This window comes from Mauremys reevesii, linkage group 11 (genome assembly GCF_016161935.1).
Source record: "Mauremys reevesii isolate NIE-2019 linkage group 11, ASM1616193v1, whole genome shotgun sequence".
In the NCBI taxonomy this organism is placed as follows: domain Eukaryota; kingdom Metazoa; phylum Chordata; order Testudines; family Geoemydidae; genus Mauremys; species Mauremys reevesii.
Window position 1 is genome coordinate 72,280,793 of NC_052633.1, and position 22,058 is coordinate 72,302,850.

General features: G+C 37.4%; 1 protein-coding gene across 1 annotated transcript in view; it reads right to left on the minus strand.

Annotated features, from left to right (window-relative positions):
• Positions 1-808: 808 nt before the first annotated feature.
• Positions 809-22,058, minus strand: part of MAP3K2 (mitogen-activated protein kinase kinase kinase 2) — an 88,621-nt gene continuing 67,371 nt past the window's right edge. Inside the window, exons 11-17 of the mRNA XM_039494804.1 lie at positions 19,879-19,971; positions 18,570-18,776; positions 17,726-17,874; positions 15,532-15,663; positions 13,239-13,368; positions 10,963-11,140; positions 809-9,654 (exon numbers count right to left, since the gene is read on the minus strand). Coding sequence (XP_039350738.1) covers positions 9,429-9,654; positions 10,963-11,140; positions 13,239-13,368; positions 15,532-15,663; positions 17,726-17,874; positions 18,570-18,776; positions 19,879-19,971 — 1,115 coding nt within the window. The 3' untranslated portion in view covers positions 809-9,428. The remainder of the gene's footprint in view (positions 9,655-10,962; positions 11,141-13,238; positions 13,369-15,531; positions 15,664-17,725; positions 17,875-18,569; positions 18,777-19,878; positions 19,972-22,058) is intronic.

Below are 22,058 nucleotides of genomic sequence, written 5' to 3' on the forward strand. Positions count from 1 at the left end.
TATTGTCAAGCTCTGGGACAATCACGAGGTTGCACAACATCAAGAAGCTGCAGAATATTTGCAATTTCTCTCCTAACAAAGTGACTCTCCTCCCCAATTCTGAATATAGCCTGAATATTCCCTTGTTTGTATAAAGAAATACCCAGAAGTCAAATAAAAACACACATGACAAAGATGACTTTCCCACCATTCTACAACAGGAGTGTGTCCTTGCAGATGGTACACCTCTACCCCGATATAATGCAACCCAATATAACACGAATTCGGATATAACGTGGTAAAGCAGTGCTCCGGTGGGGGGAGGAAGAGGGGGGCGTGGCTGCGCACTCGGGTGGATCAAAGCAAGTTCGCTTTATAATGCAGTTTCACCTATAACGCAGTAAGATTTTTTGGCTCCCAAGGACAGCGTTATATCGAGGTAGAGGTGCATTTCACATATACATCTATCTCCTGGAATTTACACGTGTCAAACAACCTTTGTTAGGCATGAGCAGGAGTTGAATACTGTGCTCCTGATTTCCCATCTCAGCTACACAGTCCGATTTTTACTGTATAACAAAAATCAGAGGCATTTGTTTTACAGTATGAGGGTGATCATTTTTTATTTCAATGATTTTTTGCATTTATAAGAAGACTGCTGTAGATTTAAACATTCTAGCTAATAGATGTTGAGAGATGCTTTCTGTACCATTACTAGCATGTTATATTTTGCTTTACTTAGAACAGAATTGTCTATTGTTGCAGGCAAATGTAGTATGTGAACTGTGTAAATTTGCTGTCTTGAAAACATAAATGAGAGGAAATAAAATTGGAAATAAATATTTTGTTTTATTAACACTCAAAGTGCCATTATCTATAGTCGTTCCATAGTTCATAAGGTTACATCCAGTAAACCTCTGCACCATAACCTTTCAAAAATGAATAAAAATTTGGAAGAAAAAGCAATCTTTCATTGTGCTAATTCTTGCAGGTCCTCATGCATAATCAACCTAAACAAAGATGTGTACCAATATACAAATTTCATATAAACAAAGTCATTGGTCAAACACAAAATATAAACATGGCTTCCTTTACATCAGATACAAAAAAACCCAACCCAAACAAAATAAGCCATTTACCAGCAAGAAAATAAAACAGGTAAATACATAAAAAAGTAAAAAAATCAAAAAAGTTTTTTATACATTTTTACAAGCACAATTTTGAGAATGTAACAAAGTCAAAATGTGCATGAAATTGGAAGAAACTACACCGTACCAGGCAATTAGTAGGTCCTTTGTTTGACAGAGTATACTGGCTCTTTTCCTAAACTATGGATTTAGAGACATTCAACAGTGCACTGTATACCTAGCATGAGAATTTTTTCTTGGTATCACTTTAAACATTATACAGGATTTTTATTATTTTTTTTAAGCCACAAAAATGTTAATCAAATTGGAAGTCAAAAGTTTGACTGGTATTCTTGAAAGGAGTAAGCCACATTTTTAAAGCATGTTCTTATCTCATGCGCCAATCAATTAGCAATACAGTAACATGCTTTTATCTTTTCTAATACCAGAAAACTAGAAAGGTAAAAGGATAAAGAAAGAGAAGCATTAACATTAAATGTAACACAAGGAACAGGAGATGGAAAAATCTGACTTTTCTAAGATTGATTTTTTCCCCCCATTTTTTCAAGTAGCTCTGAAAATTCAAAGATTGCTTTCCCCTTTTCACAACAGTGTATTTTCTCTATCACTGACACTTTAGCATTTTGGTTTTTTTACAAAATTCTTATAAGAGAAATCACACTGTTGTCCCTCCAGAGTGTTTTAATATACTTCTAAGTACAATTCATGTCCAATTTTGGAAATACAAATACATTTTGAATGATTAAAAACAAAATTAAAAAAATATTTTCTGAACATCAGCCAGCTGAAAATATATTTATCTAGTAAATTATCTCTCAAAGCTTTTATATATTTAATTATTCTAACTAAACATAGTACCCTTAAAAAACAAGTTCATAAAAATGTAGAAATGAAACTGTGGAATAAGACTACTGAGTTTTGTGTGTGTGTGCGAGCGTGCGCACACACACACAGTTCATACATAGAATTACAAATATACTTTAAAGTTGGGGTAGTTGTTAGACACATGATGGAACTAGTAAGCAATGCTCAACTCCTGAGTTCCTCACCCAAGATATAACCATAGGCTAATACACTTTTACACAAGATATTCCATTTAAAGCAGCAACAGCAGTGCAGTTACTGATAGCAACATCTCAAAAGTAATTAAAAAAACATACATCCAAACAGTAGTACATTGCACACATACGTGATTCTCATACGCCCATCAACAATTGGTCAGAGTATTAAATCAGTGTACAAATTAAACATTTTCAAAAATGTGCAAAAAAGTCAACATTGATAGAAAAAAACACCTTTGTGTACATACATTACAAACTGTGCCCAGCATTCAACTGAGAGTAAAAACATTTACAGAGAGAAACTGATAGATTAAATATAGAGAATTTAGCGGCTACATAAAAATGTACATTAGATCAAAAGGGCAAATTTACACATTTATTCATAGCATTGTGAAAATTAAAAAGCCAGCTTTCAAACTTATCCAAGTCTCCAACATTTATTTACAATGATATTCCATTAAATGAACTGTGACACGTCTGAGATGGCAGACAAGTTTTAATAAACCATTTACATTTTAGAATGAATGACATCAAGATTTAAACCAGTATTAGGGATAAATACTGTGAAACTGACAGAAAATGCAATGCTTGTCTTTATATCCATCTTTATATATTCTTGGGCGAGTGGGAGAGAGAAGATCTATTATTGGGGGGAAGATGCAAAACTTTCTGAAATATTCCTCACCTTATGTTCAATGTAAACCCATATTATCTTTCTTCTCTCCTCCCCATAAGGAGCCTGGTCCTGCAATCCTTACCAGCAGGAGTTCCACCAGCATAATGATTGAATGATCAGGTCCAAATTTTCACTAATTTGTATCCAGTTTTTCACCCCTTTTAAAAAAACTAATGGAAAAAAAACAAGAGCTAGTCAAAATGAGCTTACTAAATCCAGTCCTTTCAATACATGAGAGGTCAACTGAACTACACCTTTTCTTGCTACAGATTTTTCCCAAGGTGTTGCTAATGGCAGAACTTAAATATGATCCAAAAAAAGGTACTGAAGTAATATCAATGAAAATTTCAAACATAAACTAAACAGAGGTTAAATGCAAAAGCACTCTTTGTTCCTGATCTGGAGTTTAATGACTTAGAAATCCTATCTTGGGGGAAATTCTGCTCCCTTCAGTGTGCATTCATGGCTCTCCCCTTAAGGGCAGTGGAAGTCCCACGTATCTAGGGGTGAGATTTGGCTCTTAAATTAAAAGGACTGCTTCCCACAACAACCTCTGAAGTGTCCTTGTTTGCTATGGCACTACGAGCAGTTCAGATAATAAATCTACTTTTCTTCATGGCTTTCCTTAAATGCCCCCAAGCTCAAACTTGGCTATAAAGAATGTCATAGGAAAGGAATTTAATCACCAAGTTTGTGCATTATGTTAGTGATGTTAATAAGATTGTGTAGAGTTTTGTTCAAACTTTTCATTTTAATGCTGGAATGAATTTTGCATCTCAAAACAGCAACAATGAATATCCAAACCTATCCTTTAAAATGGGCAGTGCTGGACATAACTTCTACTAGTACCTGGTCTATTTAGCAACAGCTTACTGGTAGATAAGGATGAGTAACAGTACTAATCTACAAAACATCACTTTTAACTCTTGTAGAGGGGATAGAAAAGCTTTGGTTTCTTAAGTGATTTGACACTGCATGAATACAAGAGAGGAAGTTCCCAGCAATAAGAAATGGTATGGGCAATAATACCTTTGCTAATCCAAAAAACACCATATGAACTTGCATTCAAGCACACAAAATATGCTTTTTTATATTCATGATAAAGTTTAAAGAACTAGAGGATTAAAAAGCTAACAAATAAATTTAGTCCTAAACAACTGTAAATCTGACCAATTTGCTCAAGTCTCTCAAGCTGCAGTTTGACATTGCTCAATGTTGTCTGAAGGAATGGCTTACTACACTGCACTGTACCTTCTGCTTCTAGCAGGAAAGCTTTCATTCAAGACAATGGCAGGGTTAGGATTATTTAAAAGAAGAGAACACAGTATCATTGGAAACAAAGGTAGCGTATTTGAACTATCTGCTAATTTGTTAAGACCAAGCCAATACTACTGTACACTTTTCTTAGCCAAACTTCATTTATTATAGTACAGTACCACGTATAGCAAGTGGCATGTCTAAGCCTATGATATTGGGCAAGTTATCTAGCCTGTGTCTCAGTTTTCCAATCTGTAAAATGGGGATAACACTAACATCCTTGCTGGAATGTTTGTACAGTGGGAGAGCACTGTAGGTGCTAAGTATTTTTTTATCATTTAAAAACAACTGTAGTAAAATCTCAACCTAAAACTCTGCTACAGATACTAGTTAAAGTACAACTTTTGATGCAGTTAGTGATTTCTGCCTTGGAACCTTGCATATATTTTTAAAGACTATTTTGGTGGCACTGAATGATTAGACAGCCATATGATTTAAATATGGTGTCTATACATAAACAAAATTAAGGCATACAGATAAAAAGGCACTAGCTGAAGAGACAGCTGTTAAATTATTTTTCAATATTATAACCAAAAGGACAGTTTAACTCAATTAGAAACGTACCCTGAACTATTACACAAAAATTTTGCCTAAAACAAAATGGAAGGAATTATGTATGCAAAAAGTATAGTTCGTGGTTTTAGATTTAACCATACTGCTACTGTAGATGCGCTGCAATTCCATTCACAATTCTTTTTTGTAAAGTAAAGATTTTGTTAAAATTATCAACGGACATCATTTTCCCCTCAGACAGGAGAACCAAAGCCCGCTTTTTTTTTTTTTTTTTTAAAAACAACACTAAATGGAGTCTGTGCCAGCCAGCAGCTGTTTATATTTTTTTCCATTTCAATCAGATAGAAACCAGCTTATTAAAAAAATACACAGAAAACTGTAGTTTAATTAATAAGCTTGTTTCTGACTGGCTGAAGTACAACCCAGCCTATTATGTAAGCCAATAAGAATGCAGCATATCAGAATTATGCAGAGACTAACTCACTGTTAAAACCAATTTACAGACAAGTTGTTAAATATTTATTACTAAACAGGTGTAACAGAAATAAAGTCAGTGTACTAAAAAAATAGTTGCCAGATCAATAGCTCCTGATTTGAAAATAAGCATTTCTACTCTCCCAACAAATCTTAACACTTATTTTCTGTAAGTCCAGTTCTGCTTTGGTATTTACATAGGAGACCATAACCCTGTGACAACATTCTGTCCCACTGACATTTTCTCATAATTGGACTTAGCACTCACAAGTTAATGATTCTAAAATACTGTGATGTTAGTTGGTAGGTTATTCAAAGTGGCACAGAGAAATCTTGCTTCATGACCCTCATCTTCAATGGGATTTTAATCATGCAGCTCCATGCACCTTCGGAATTACAGACATAAAATTTTATTAGTTATAGTGCCAGTGGTGTGCTAGATGCTTTATAGACATGAAGGGACCTACTGTACCATAATTAAAAGCAGATAATGCAAAAACCATTTTACCTCAACATGACTTTACCAAGTTTCCAAAAATGCAACATGCAAAGGAATGAATGTACTGCCTGATTCTCAAAAGGTAGAATTTGACTAGCTTCAATAATTCCTATTTCTAGCTCAAAATATACATTTTTAATTTATATAGTAATTGTTTAAAGGGTTATACATAAGTAGCTTAGGTCAGTTGGGAGGTTCTCCCCAGGGTAAAAAAAAAATAGTTCAGTCCTTGTGATTCATATGACGAGATCTTAATCATAAACAACAAAACTGGTAAAATTAGTCATCATTAAAGAGGAATTATATTGCCTCAGTAGCTTTCTGATATGTCCAATAATTTACAATCCAGATGGAATTATATTTTAAGGGGAAAGCTATGCCTAAAAGTTTTAAAAAATTTGTATTATTCTGCAAGTTCTCTCTTTTCCTGATCTCAAACAAATTTACCATTGTCAAGACAGAAAGCACTATCTTTTAAAAAAGGCACAAAAGCAGCAGTCTGGTTTTTTTTCCCCCAGTCACAGCTAAGAAATGACACTGCAGTATAGAGAAGCCAACTCTGCCTTGCAAACAGGGTATATTTTTAGAAAACTTCAAGCTTCAGAGAGTAGTTTCTTTAATTGATCCAAGAGTCTCTTTAAAATTTCTGAGTGCTGCAGTTAAACCTGATTAAATTTTCCCTTTAAAGTTCATTTTTTGTACTTTTTGGTAATATAAATAACTTTCTTACCCTTTCAGATACTACTGACTATTATATATGTACATTTTCAGCTTGGTTTTTGGTACCTTCTTAATTCGTTTGAAATCAATTTCAGATATATGGTTTGTACATTATGTAAACTATTAGTCTACAGTAGAACCTCAGAGTTACAAACATCTCAGGAATGGGGATTGTTCATAACTCTGAAATGCTCATAACTCTGAACAAAACGTTAAGGTGATTCTTTCCAAAGTTTACAACTGAACATTGACTTAAATACAGTTTTGAACCTTTACTGTGCAGAAGAAAAATGCTGCTTTAACCATCTTAATTTAAATGAAATAAGCACAGTTTCCTTACATTGTCAAATCTTTTTCAAAAAACTTTCCCTTTACTTTTGTAGTAGTTTACATTTAACATAGTACTGTGCTGTACAGTATTTGCTTTTTTTATTTTCCCGTCTCTGCTGCCTGATTACGTACTTCTGGTTAAAAATGAGGTGTGTGGTTCACCAGTCAGTTCGTAACTCTAGTGTTCATAACTCTGAGGTTCTACTGTATTTTAAAGACAGTCTACATAACTTTCCCTACTGTCCCCACTGCCACTAAATTTTGCTTATGAAGCAAAGATCCTCTACAGCACAAAGGTTCATGCAGATTCTTTCCATTGGCTTCTTCCATAGCTTCCATCAAGTGACAAAGAAGCCAAAGAAAGTGAACATAAGTTTACTTTAATTTTGGCCCATGGGTTTTCCCAGACTGAACTCTCATCTCATGCATGTAAACCCTGCACTGCTGCTTACCATGACCAACAAAATGACCAACCAGATAAAAGTCACAATAATCACAGAAAACAGACAACTGGAATAGGCCACTTGCCCAAAATATTGCGATAGTGGCCCCAGTAGAAGAACAACCGATCACCTATTACAGGTAAATGGATTAGGATAGACCCAGACTCCTAGTTATGCTGCTGATACAGAACTTAGCAGCTAAATTAGAAAAATTAAAATTCAGAAACCTCAAGAGTCTGTCACGTGAGCCAACACTGTAATTTCTCATTGTAGCACCGATACATTCATTTCTTAATTTTCATCCACCTCAAGCTTTTGATAGTCCTAATAAGGACACAAAGCAGAGTGGACTCTTGGGACCATTATACAAAGCCTTGTCAGAATGGTTTGATGTCCAAAGCATCAACACATTCTGTCTTTACATAACTGGGAGGGAAAGATAGGCAACCAGTGAATCAGCCATACTAGCAAGAATCAAACTTAAGCTATATAGGTCAAAGAATTTATTTCCAAACTCTCTCTCAAATTCTGTATATTGTATACTTTTATAAAGATGGGAAGGTTTGACTTTCTCTAAAGTGAAGTCAGTTAGTAAATGCTTCTCATTAGTACTTTTCAGTGGAGCTGTTCAAGGCCTGAGATTGTGTCTCCGAATTTTACTCTTTCATTGCCCTGTTCTAGAGATGGAAAAGATGAATAAACATTTTATGACTGTCTGAGATCTGGCACACTTTGATCCTTCTGGATTGCAAAATTACACTCGTACTGTTTAGTTGCTTTGTTCCTTTTACATCTTTGGTCATTTTTAATGTAAAACTCAGCATGACAGTGTGCCGCTGCTCTTTGTTTAGTTAGACTTCATTTTCAAAATTCATCTACTATTGCTGTGTCACACAAGCAGCTTTAAAAATATTCCACTTTTTCTGTATGGTCTGTCCCTGATGTTTCTATGTTGATTGCTTTTAAGGCTTTCCCTAGGAAAGAGGCATTTTAAAGTTGTTTTTATTATCATTGCTGCTTGAAAAAATATGACCAAAAAAGTCTTGAAGTGCTTTGTTGTCATTTGACACTAATGGAATTAGACACAAGGAATTAGAATTCATTTTATTTCAGGGACTTTTTCAAACATCCTAATAACTGGATTGTGTTATTAAAACAATCGCATTTAAAACAATTTGAGAAGGATTATTATATTCAGGTGCATGACCTTCAAAAATACATTCCTTCTCAGTCTGACAATTGTTCTGAATCTCTTATTCCTTGCAGTTCATTTTGATAGTCAGATGATGCATAAAGTAGATAAGGATTAATTTTTTTCTTGCCATTCATTGGATGGTGAAGGACTTTACCTCACACCGTTTTGTGTCTTACCATCACTTAAGGAAAATTACCCCCCCACCCCTTTAACTTATATGGTAGGCATATCTTTGGCAGCTGCAGGGGGTATTATTTCTATTTAACTGTTGATCTTTTTGGTTATTTTTTGTTTCTTCATTGTGGAGACTACCCCCTGAGCTTTGCAGGCTCTAGGAGTTTGGATCTATAATCTTTGATTTACCTGTAATTCTTGTTCTATGAAGGTAATAAAATAACTTTATAACAGCTCCCACCAACTACTGATTTAGAGTTATGTTCCTGCCTTATTTTCTTTTGGTCACAAAGGAAGTGTCAGGCAGGTGTTCTATTATGCAGAGCACTCTCTACTGAGGGTTCTAAGTTCTTTGAGCTTTCTAATTAATTTCCAGAACTGTGGGTTCATGCCTCAAGTGTGATATTCAGAAACTGATTAACAAGCTAAAATATAACTTAAAACCCTCAGCAGCAACTACCTACAGTACAAAGAACAAATCACAGATAATGATTTTCTTCTCCCTGCATACTACCTGCTTATGTATTTTTCCCTGCATCCTGAGACAGTCAGCGGTGTTAGAAAAAGTTACAGTTCTTGACAGTCCAAGTCATATGTTTGTTTTCCTCTTAGTTAAGGAATGAATATGTACTAAAGTGCTTTATCTTTGTGAACCACATCAGTACATTACAGAAACAAAAGGTTCTAGGTCCTGTTGGAGGGTGAGGGAGAGGAGAAGAGACCCTCATTCTAAATACAAAAATTTAGATTCTTGTTTATAATCTAAGTGAAACAAAGAATCAAGAGAAATATGTTTTCTCTCTTGTCTTTTTTCTCCTTTTTTTGTAAAAAAATAAAAATAAAAGTGCAGTCAAATAGAAAATAAATGCAGTAGATGCAAGCTGAGTTGAGGCAGGCTGTTAGTGATAATGTGCAAATGTGTGTCTTAGCAGTTCATCTGCAGATGGTCGCAACTTGGCCTCGATAAAAATCCGCTTGAGGAAATCCCGACTATGGTCCGAGACATGAGGTGGCAGCTGTGGATTGGTTGGCTGGGTGGCAATTTTAAAGATGGCAGCCATTGCTTCATACTCTGCCCAAGGGGGTTTCTCAGTGAGCATTTCCACCACCGTACAACCTACACTCCTGAAACAGAGGTGAAAGTAAAAGAGCAGGTTACAGACAGAATCATGTTCTCCCCCTGTGGAAACAAAAGCTACAACATGGAAGCTTACTGAAATGCCACAAATGCAACATTGCAACTCAATTTCAATTGAAAAAACAGACTTATCACGTCTATAATTACGCACTTTATTTGAAGGTCACACTAGCCACTGCAAATCACAACGTATGTCCTGCTCCACGTCAGCCAACCTGAATGCAATTACTCCAGTGGCAGATGTTTATGTGACTTGCTCATGTGACCCTGGAATCCATCTTGTGCCTATAATTTTCCACAAACTGAGACTGAGAACTTTGTTTGGACAGTAAAATTCCATCCACACAGGAGAAGGTACAAAAGACCTTTGGAAACATCTCCATTTTGTCTTCATGTCCTGCTTCATTTTTCTGGACTGAATTTCTAACAAGGAAGCTCTAAACAAGGACTGTCGATCCCCAAGCTATTTGGCTAACTTCCAGATAGAATTTTGCAAAGTAGCAGTTTATTCCATCACTAGCAGTTTATTCCATCACTTCAAACCTGATGTAAGAACTTATGCATATAATCATTGCAATGATTTCCTCAACCGCTTTAACTACTTCTTTTCTTTTAAAAATAAATATTTAGATTTTAGCCACTAAAGGACTGGCAACAGCGTGATTAGTGGGTAAGATCTGAGTTACATATTGATCTGGCGATGTGGCTGATCTTGAGAGACCAGAAGAACCCTGTTTGATAAAATATGTTGGTGCTTGTATTTTGCTTGATAGCTAAATAAACTCAACATGTAATCCACCCAGTTAACATATAGTAGAGACCTTTAGTATATAAGGAAGCAGAAGGAAGAAACAAAACTAAAACAAATTAGATTCTTCACCTCAACATGGTAGTACTCATGATATGGTTTGGGCAAATACTACTTAGGTAACTTTCATTACTCACTGAACTGAATTAATTGTGACATTTTCCTATGTTCGTGTCCCTCTAGTATTTAGAAGTATGCCAGATAGGCCTAATTTAATGTGAGCTTGGTCCAAAGTGTTCTCTTATGGTCCTAAGTCAGTTAGCACAGTCGCTGATAAACAAAGACGCATCTTTTTAGTGTTAACTGACCTTCCCACCCCCAAAATATATTCTTTGTTGCCTACACAGCTTGTTTTTAACTTGGGCAACCAGGAACACATAATGAGAGCGCTCACACTTAGAATAATGAAAATTTAAATTTTGCTGTGAAACCATCTCCTTTGGGGTAGTGTGTAGCTTTCTTTCATTAGAATAGCTCTTTGACATACCAGATATCTGCTTTTCTCCCATACCCTTCTCCACTGATAACTTCGGGACTCATCCAATATGGAGTCCCCATGACAGATTTCATTCCCGTGCCAGAGAGACAGATAGTCTGAAGTCGTTTGCTGGCACCGAAATCACCTAGTTTCACATTGCCTGCTGAATCCCGCAGAATATTTGCTCCTGGAAGAAAAAAAAAATCTCTGCTTTATATTCAGTAAAAGCCCATCAAACTGCATGAGAGTGAATGGCATCAACACACACTTCGTTTAACTGATGCATTATAACGACCCAGTATATTACATGGTACAGAACTTGCCCCTGGCCTCAGAATTGTTCTCTAGAATCTGAGCTTTCATTTTAAAAAATATTTCTAGCCCTTATGGTTGCAGGAAAAAAAACAACCCTCAGAAATGTGAACCAAGTGTAACTGATGCAGTGTCAACTACCTGCATCTACAGAGAGTCTGAAAAATATAGTCCTGAGGCATAACCTGCCCCATTTGTCTCACTCAAGTCTCTGTGGATGCTACAATTCCACAGCTGCATAATTTGGCATATTTCCAAAATGCCATGGAATTCATCATTTTGCTGCAGCCCGGTAACCAAGATTTTTTTGTGTCCCCCTGGGCTGCCTGCACTACCTCTTGCTCTGCAGCTTTGCTCGTAAGGCGAAGTTAATTTAATTTAATTACAGTGCATGCTCCCTGCAGAGTTCGCTGGAGCCAGAGCTAGAGTACAGCTTGCATCTAAGGACCAGGGGAGATGGAAGTGTAGTTTGGTAAGCTAGGAAGCAAGAGAGTAGGACAGCTAAGAAGGTAAACTGCTAAAGCTAGCTGCTTCCAACTTTGACTCTTATGAGAAGGAGGATCTGAGCTGAGTTCTCTGGGCAACATCCTGGGATCTGTTTCAGAGTGGTAGCCGTGTTAGTCTGTATCAGCAAAAACAATGAGGAGTCCTTGTGGCACCTTAGAGACTAACAAATTTATTTGTGCATAAGCTTTCGTGGGCTAAAACCCACAGTGCCACAAGGACTCCTCGTTGTTTATCCTGGGATCTGAGGCCCAGGTAGTGGAACTGGGCCACCTGGAGAACATAATAAAATCCCACCACTGACGATCATGAACAAATTTTAGATTAATGACTATTTTCCACTCTGAGCCATAGCTGTGTGTGTACTGGCAGTAGTGGTGGGGATGGGGACAAGAGACTATTTCATTGCCTTAGAATAAAGCGATGTTGCTGCAGAATTTAAGAGAGTTCTTACTGTGGAATATATGGAGCTGGATTCTAATCTTAGATGAAGTCACATTTGAATTAATTTAATGTACAAGTCAAAATTCAGAGGGCAGAATATTAAAGGCACCTCCGTCATCTGAGAATTTGCGGGTTGTCTCCATGGCCTTCAAAAATTGACCAATTTGGGGGAAAAAAAAGACTGGATTAACTCGGTGCTTCTCAATCTTTTCCATTATCAGAGTGCTCTATGGGTCTTCAGTTCTCTAACCAGGACTACCTATCTCCCCCATTTGGCAACATAATAATTGCCCACAACTCCCTAACACTCATTTGCAACCCCTGGGAATTACGGAGGTCCTTTCTACAGACTTTCTGAGAAAGTTATTGACTTGCCAAATCCATCTTACATTAAGAATGAACAAAAGGGAACTGGGTGGGTAAGAAAGAAGTGAAGTAAGGAAGGGAAGTGCCTATAGCACTCAGAAAATCTGCATCTTTATATCATGTTCAAACTGAATGACATACTTTTATGTTTGCAAATTTATTTAACTTGGTATAAGCATGATAGATTAAATCTTGTCACCTTGAAATTTACAAAAAATTATATTGAAACATAAACAGGAAAATAATGTAGCAATTTTAGCAGCTATGATACGGTTATGTCCACCAGATTTAATCACGCTCACTAAGGGTTTCAACATTGTGTTCTCTGGATTGTTGCTCATAAACAAACGTTTTGAAAAGTCCTGATATTAAAAAACAGTCATATACCCTTATTAGTATCCTATTACTCACTAAAACATTTTTTTCTTAGTTTACAACATCGGCAATTTTCAGATTTGAAAAACATTACGAAGACTGGACTATTGACCTAAATCCTGATGGAACTACTTGAAGTTAAGCCCATATTCTGGCATCACAAACTTAGCAGTGACCCTTTAATTTTATTGCAATAATTTCTTTTTGGTTTATGAAGTTTCAAATGTTTCAGTGTTGCTTATTTGGATTAAAGAAAGCAGAACTCACATCTCTTCTTTAATTACCTTTAATATCTCTATGTACAATCATATTACTGTGCAAATAGTAAACTCCCTCCAAAATCTGCCGTGTGTATTTTCGGGTCACATTCTCTGTGAGTGCTCCATATGCTTTTAACTGGTCCTTAATGGAACCCTGTGGCCAAAAAGAAAAAGTATTAATAACTACTGCACTTTTAAGAATGATAGAATAATTTATCTTTTAACTATTATTAAAAAAATAACTGGATTGTATGAACTTTGTACCAGAAATTTAAAGATGCAAGGCTCTATAACTTCTCTGGATCAGCTTAATTCACATAAGCAGTTATATCTCCAGCTAAACCAGTGTTTCTCAAACTAGGGTTGCCGCTTGTGTAGAGAAAGTCCCTGGTGGGCCAGGCCGGTTTATTTACCTGCCCCGTCCACAGGTCCATCCGATCGTGGCTCCCACTGGCCGCAGTTCACTGCTCCAGGCCAACGTGAGCTGCGAGAAGTGGCGCAGGCCGAGGGACTTACTGGTCGCCGCTTTCAGCAGCCCCCATTGGCCTGCAGCGGCGAACTGCAGCCAGTGGGAGCCGTGATCAGATGGACCTGTGGACGGGGCAGGTAAACAAACCGGCCCGGCCTGCCAGGGGCTTTTCCTACATAAGCGGCGACCCCAGTTTGAGAAACACTGAGCTAAACTAAATGATTCAGCCTTTAACAGGAGCATAATGATACACAGAAATGTTATCAGACAATGAATTTTAAAAATACCAAGTAGTGTAAATGCCGCTGAGCCACTGTATTGGTAATACAGTAGAGTATTTTCATTCTAAGCATGATTTTTTTTTAAAAAGAAGAGATTTACTAGTTACATGATGATGCTGTGTTTGGCACTGTACATGACACAGCCATTGACTGTACCCAATCTATCTTACACTCGGAGAGACAACAAACGGAAAAGAATGCCCTGGACAACCCAGAGCATGACATTTATGTTATCTGATATGTTTTAGGTCTCAATAAAACAACACGCAGAAACTTGGCATAAAAAAAGTCTCAGCCTATAACTGATGTTTTTCTAAATATCTTAATACAATTTGGGTTGGCCATTTTAAATTACACACATTTAATTGTTTAAAAAAGAACAGTATCAAGACAAAAACCCAAAACTATACAGGTCTTTAAAACTGCATACTTTGATACTCTGTCCTCCAGATCTCAGAAAATCTTACAAGTCTCTAAAATGAGATCCTCATCTCATCTAAAATCATAATTTTTTCTTCTGTGCAGCCTTACAACAACAAACTAGAATGCAGCAATTATTTATGAACATTTAGGGATACATGAAACAACTGCATCTTACTATACTCACGTCTGCTTGTTCTATTTTGTGAACAAGTGAAAATCTGCAGTTTTCAGAAAGCAAAATATTTCCATAAAGGAGCAGGCAGATAGGAGGGACAGTACAACACACGCCTCTGTGCCAACAAAAAGATCAGCTGCAAGATCTAATTTTCAACTTATCGCTGGCTATTATTAACTAGTTTTTGCCCTCACAACATCTTTATCTGGCTGACACAGTGACCCAGTAATAGTGCCCAATGCACTAAGAGAGAGACCTAAACCTTAGAACTCGAGCTTGATTGGTCTCTCCCCTACGTATGGCTATTGTGATACTCCCTGCATAGGCTTGCTAATTGGTTCAAGAGACAGCTGTGTATATCCCTCATCCGTTAAAGCATCTCTAGAACATGGCCAAGCTGGAGGTGGATGCAAACTTAAACAGGAATGTTGAACTTGAGATACACGATTACAAGTTGTTAAAGAAAAACTCACAAAACTGTTTTTAAAAGACATTTGTTGCAAGAAGTAGTCTGCCAGAAGCACGCAAATAGTGTACTCTTTAAATTATTCTAATTCTGAATTAATAAGCAATTATTACTGTAGGCAAAAGTCAAATGTTATAACGCAGTTGTCTGTCTTTGGTTAACCATTTATTATCAGACATTTCCTTTATGTCTGTTTGTGCTCCTGCAAATCTTATCCATTTAGATCATTGGTTCTCAAACTTTTGTATTGGTGACCCCTTTCACACAGCAAGCCTCTGAGTGCAACCTCTCCTTACAAATTAAACACACATTTAACACTATTATAAATGCTGAAGGTGAAGCGGGGTTTGGGGGTGGAGGCCGAGAGCTCGCAATCCCCCTTCTGCCCATGATAGCCTTGTGACCCCCTGAGGGGTCATGACCCTCAGTTTGAGAACCCCTGATTTAGACGCTCGGCACACATTCTGTAGAAATGATTGCCTGCAATGAGCTCTCTTGCTTACCCCTGGCATGTATTCCATGAATATAGAGAGTGTTCTTTCAGAGGGATCCCTCAAGCAGCCATAATACTGAACAATTCTTTCATGTAGCAGGTTTTTCAACAGCTGAATCTCACATTCAAGTGCATTTACCTCCTGAAAAGAAAATATTCAGTAAAGCTTACTATAGTTAAGAGACAAATCGTCTCACACAACTTTTAGATTTCTGTTAACAAGACTGACTTTATGGAGAAGCTTTTGGGGAATCTAAATTAAGTAGAGGGTTTACTCTGCAGTTTGTGTAAAGTTAACACATTTTCTTGTTAGAAAACATCAGCATTAGAATGAGGGAGAGCAGATCTACAGCATAATCTGAGAAATGTTTGACTTCTATAAATTCTTTAGGGATATTTTCCAGTTATTTCAGTTTCTTTTGATTTCAAGAATCATTCTCAATCTCATATACTCAGAAACTAGAACCTGTCAAAAATGTCAAAGAATTCAAGAGCTGTACTGTAATATTATGTTGCAAATTTTCAGTTGGATGAAAAATTCTCAAATTAAGTCTTTCTTCAGGTATCACTGGAATTAGTTCTTAAAAGCTTATCTCAAGTTACGCCAGATAAGCAACACATTTATAAATCTAAACTATAGTTCACAATTAATTACATATTTTAGTTTTGTTTTTGCTCCCAGACATATTTTATTTTATTATTTATTTTTATAGTATGGAAGTGGTTAAGGGTGGAAAAGCCTGCTGCAAATTTCCCTATACAAGTTCATTAAAAATAGCTATGATTTAGAATTTTAAGCATTCCAGAGATCCCATGTGGAAGCCTTTCATCAAAACTTGGTATTTATCCATCACAGACCACTTGTAGTACTCCAAAATTAGAGGTAGAAAATTTTTTTGATGTTGCCATGGGTGTGTTACAAGAAGTAATGGCAAGCTTGGGTATCTTCTGAAAGGTAACTACTGCAAAAATGGCATCATGTGGTTCTATGTTTACCATCTCTATGAATTCCAGCGCAAATTGGTTATTTTTACAATAATTTGTTTTTAAAGCATCAGCACTAAAAACTATAGCTGCAAGTCAATCTTTGTTCTGTCTAGCTCCTATGCCATCAGCAGTAATAAAGTCTACAGCTGGAAGTCAGCCAGTCAATTCTGCAGATGATGCATGAGCTGGAATGGAATCCAGCCCACTCTCCCCACAACTGTATTGGCTATGGAATCCTAATGAATGAAAAGAAGAATTTATTTTTGTCAGTAAAATTGGCAGCTACAACTTGGAATACAAACAAAATCTGGGCAGTAACATGGTGCCATTTTTACATTGTCTCTTTTCTGACTGTAACTGTATTTAAAGGACAAGTTCAGATTAGACATATGGAAACACTCAACAACAGCACTAAAACAATGCTCTTGGGAGAGCAGTATAGGGGACCAATTATAGTAGGTTCATTGGCATTGGACTTTACCTATAATGTCAATTTGTACATAACTGCAGTCATATCCATTAAATAGTGTTCATCATCATAACATTCTCTATTGGTTTCATTATAAAACAAAGCTAATGTATGCTAGGTTCCTATACTTTTCACTTTACTACTTGAAGTAATATTTCTGTAGAATGTACCTTCCATGTTAGATTACTGTTTAGCTTTATAGTCTCAGGATGTGTTGAATTTGATAATACATGTTAGTTTCAAAGAGATATATTCAGGGGCGACTCTGAGTATTTTGCCGCCCCAAGCACGGCAGGCAGGCTGCCTTCGGCAGCTTGCCTGCGGGAGGTCCCCGGTCCCGCGGATTCAGCTGCATGCCTGTGGGAGGTCCGCCGAAGCTGTGGGACCAGCGGACCCGCCACAGGCATGCCGCCGAAGGCAACCTGCCTGCCACCCTCGCGGCGACCAGCAGAGCACCCCCCGTGGCTTGCCGCCCCAGGCACACGCTTGGCGCGCTGGTGCCTGGAGTGGCCCCTGGATGTATATGAAGATGAAATCATGTGCTAGATAACACTATAATCATTAAACTGACTTATTTTCATTAAGATTTTAATGAAACAGAATGTCTTTTTATCGTACAGACTCAGAAGTACACATCCTCAAACATTCATAAAATGAAGTGAAAGCAAAAAGCAACATCACTTTAAACCATACAGAAAACCATTCTTACAGTGATACCTTCACAAGTATTTCTTTCAGGGTCTCTTACCTTGCTCGTCTCTGGACTGTCAGGGTCAAATTGAACTTGTTTAACAGCCAATTCTCTTCCGGTGTCAGCGTCATAACAGAGGTATACTCTGCCAAAAGCACCCTGACCCAGCAGCTTGCCAAGTCTCCAGTTAGTTGGCGCTCGTGGTGCTGAAAATATAAGTGTGTATTGTTTTTAGAATGAGTTTGTTATTCAGTAGTTCAAAAAAAACTGGAACACAAAAATAAAAATCTTGAAAAAAGACTTTTAATTTTAAATCTCCATGTAAAAAGCATGGATTTATAAAACTTCCTCTAAATAGAAAAAGTGATCCTGTCAGCGACCTAATAACCTATATTATCTATAAAAGTACATCCAAACACATAAGTACAAGATACGCACATCTGAGGTACTTACTAAGTATCTGAAAAGGAGACTAAAATACATTTATTCACCCAAGTATTTTAAGAATACCCTTTAAAAACAACAAGTCATGATCTACAGCAACTACAAAGTATACTTATCTAGTATAAACACATACACCCAACCATACTAATTAAGTCCCCCGTTTATCGAAACAAAAAAATTCGACCCATAGCAGCAAGAGTAAATAAAGTTATTTGACTGGTAAGCCTCTTACTACTTCAGGTCCAGATGTATACTAACATTATTAAATGTTAAGAAAATCTGTAGTGATTAGTTATAATATAATGTAAGTTATAATTATAATGTAATACTGTAATATTATGGGTATGCCTTTAATAACATGTATTTTAGTAATTTTGTCAGTTCGGATGTATTATATATTTAACAAGATTTTTTTTAAATTTTCCTTTGACGATTGTAATGTGCCTTTTTAACTTACAGCGGCTAGGTGGGCTGATGTCCATTACTGACAAGGTAGGATTGTCTATGTCACTTCCCCTTCTTCTCATTCGGTTCTCATCATACTCTGGAGTAAAAGTGCTGCTCCCACTGCTTGTACTCAGGGAGTGATCGGTGGGGCTGAAACTGACTGGAGACCGGAAGCTGTTCCCCTGGGTCCTTCTGGCCCTTGGAAAGGTTTTACGACCTGTAATGATGCACAAAGACTACTTATAATACTGTACCATGAAGAATAACTACTAAACAATATGTGTATGCATACTGCATGAAGTGTGCACTGAAAACATAACAGTTCAAATCTTCCATAGAATATGATGGAATGATAATGAAAGTTACTGGTTTAGCCTGCTGAGAGGGAAAGTGTGCAGAATGCCTACATGTAGATATCAGACAAACTAGCTTAATGACTTATTCCAAGACTGGCTAGCCGGGAGCAATGCATAAGTAACATCTAAAATTCCTGCAAATAGTTTCGTAATTAAGTGACTCTTCTACTGGTGGTTTGAAGAAAATTGAGACAAGTTCCAAAAGGGAACAATACTTCCATCTTTACTGCTACGAGAGGCTATATGTATTCCTGAAAAACAGACCAAAGATACACTAGAGTTCTAATGGTCCATCTAGTGAGGTATCCTCACACAGAGGATGTTTAACTTCAGATGAAGATGAAAGACAGTCCATAATGGACACTATGGGTATCACCTGCCTGTAGAAGTTTCTTCCTAGCTCCCATCAGTTAGTGGTTGACATACCCTGAACCATGGATTCCTTCCCCTCTTTTTTCCTCTATCTAATGTAACTCATTATCCAAATGTTTAATCTTGTTTTGAAATACAATACCTTCCAGCAATTAGTTCCACAGGTTAATTATGCATTAAGTAAACAAGTATTTTTGAGTTTTAAATTTATTGCTTTTCAATTTCATGACATATCCTTCTTCTCTTTTATTATGAGAATCAGTAAACAGGAGCGACAACTTAGCTACTCTATGCCATTCCAGATTGAGTAAGAGCGAAGTTTATTCTCGGTAGTAAAGAATCACAATTACTCATGGCATTCATTATATGTTCCGTATAGTTTCTGCAGAGGCTTTTGGCAGAGATGGTTTCCATGTTCAGCTGCTCCCATGATTCCCTAATGCTCTAATCTACATCTTCACAGGAGCTGGGGTAGCTCAGAGAACACCTGTTTGCTTCTCTTTTCAACATTTTCTGATTATATTGTTAACTCTTTCAACTTAATTTTTGAAAAAAATAAATATTGAAAATGTTACAGTGTCCCACACTCACCATCATTGTAATCTTGGTGATGATATGAAATATGATACCTTCGGGGATAAGTCCCGCCTTTTCCAAATTTCTCAAATATTGGGATATCATAGTCTATGGGGAACAAAAAGAAAATATTACCATACATTGCAAAATTAAACACGAGGAAAAATTCATAAAACAAACCAAATTTTAATCGGTCTTGCATCGCAAGTTTTTAAAAAAGTAACCCTACACTTCACCCTTAAGTGGACTGTTGTATAAAGAGACTTGTAAACTGGAAGGCTGTGCATATAAAGATAAGCAAATTAACATTCAGCCTACTAATCATGTTGTTTTAGTCCCTAATAAATGATAAAACAGTAAAATAATAAAAAGTAAATAAGTTTCATTAGATATCACATCCACTCAAATGTGCTACCATCTGTTTCTAAGCAGGCACAAAATTACAATACCATTCGAACAGAAAATTATGTCTTCATATATTTTTTCCTTCAATTGGCAAGTAAGCTTTTTATATAAAACCCTTAGTTAGTAAACTATCTGGAGTGGCAGCATTGTTTATGTGAGAATTTTCTGCAAAAAATGTTAAAAGCAATCTCCTGTTTTTGCTGAATGGAAAAAAGATTCATGGCACTTTCTGTAAAAATATCTATAAAGGCATCAACAGACTTTGTGTGTATGGAAACACTGCATCTCTATTCATTTAACGTTCAACACATAAGAAGGGTTTGTCCTAGCATCCATGGCTAAACCCCTCCTGCACTGGTGTATCTAGTTGTCTGCCACCCACTAATCCATAGGTCACTGCATGATTCCTATCATAAGCAGGGCTGGTTGCACCACCTATTATTAAAGTTGTCCAACACTTCCCATTATCAGACCCTTGCTTTTCAGTTTCTTATACGTTGCCAAAAACTTTAACCATTTGGGCTGACATTTTCTATGCTGGTTGTCTGCCTCGGGTTCAATTTGTCTTGAAAATTTCTGCCAAACGGGTTTAGATGTTTCTGAGAATGAGGCTGGGAAAATATATATTGTTTTGACCATGTTAAAAAATTCTGGTGACTTTTTCTTGGAAATGCTTTAACACCTGCATGCTTTGGAACTGGTTTCTGAAATTTGGCAGGGGGTAGGAGTGACCTTTGTTTCAAGGATGTCTTTTTGCCATCTGGTAAAAAGCCACTCAAATCTGGCTAAGTTATAAGCCTTTACAAAAAATTATGGTTTTCACATACTCGGTTGAGACTTGCTAGCTAGAGCTTTGCAGCTAAAATCTCCAAAGATTCCATTCTCACTGAGCATGCTCCAGCTTCTCAGCTACTAGCACTGACCAGACTTCACATGTACCATCCTCAAAGATTGACTGAGCATGCTCCAACCCAGAGCTACAAAGGCTCAGAAGGATTTTTCCTGTACTGGGTGCTCTAGGCTGGGTATGGAAACAGAGCAAATAGCTGGTCCCTCATGTGCTCTCAACAACTCTCCTGCCAGAATTCAGGCAGCGTGGAGGAGTAGGCTGTCTCATTTGAATGCAGAAGGGACAAAAACCAGACCATGAGGGAGAGACAGAAGTAGATTGGAACACGGGGCCTGGTGAGACAGGGATTGGAGATGGAGAAACTGGGATTGGGAGTTGGAGAGGAGACAGACTGGGAATTGGGAGCTGGGACTGAGAGCTGGTGAGGGAAAACGGGAGAGGGTAGAAAGCGGAGCTGGTAGCCAGTTGTCTGAGTAGGGAACACTGAGATTAGACGAGGAGCTGGGGAGACTGGGACATGGAGCCAAGGAGGAGGGGGTGGGGATGGGCGGCTGAAATTGGATGAGGAGCCCAAGGAGAGAGACTGGGAACCAGAGGTGGGACAGGAGAAAGATACAGATTGTATGAAGAGCCAGGGAAGGACAAAGATGGGGGCTGTCTGGGCAATAAGACTGGGGACAAGGAGCTGGGACAGGAAAGGAGGAACCGGAGCTGACTGAACAAAGAGACTGGCATTAGAAGCCAGGAGTGGGGAAGAGTCAGCACTGGGGCAGGTTGGAGGGAATGGGGCAGAAGGGGTCAAGCTTTGAGGAAGTCGGCCAACAGAGGACACGCCCCTCCAGAGCCTGGAATGGAACCCAAGCTTCTCGAGTCTCACTATTTCTACTGTCAGCAAATACTTGTGAACCCCACTGCCAAAGTATGTCTCATCTTCCGTTAG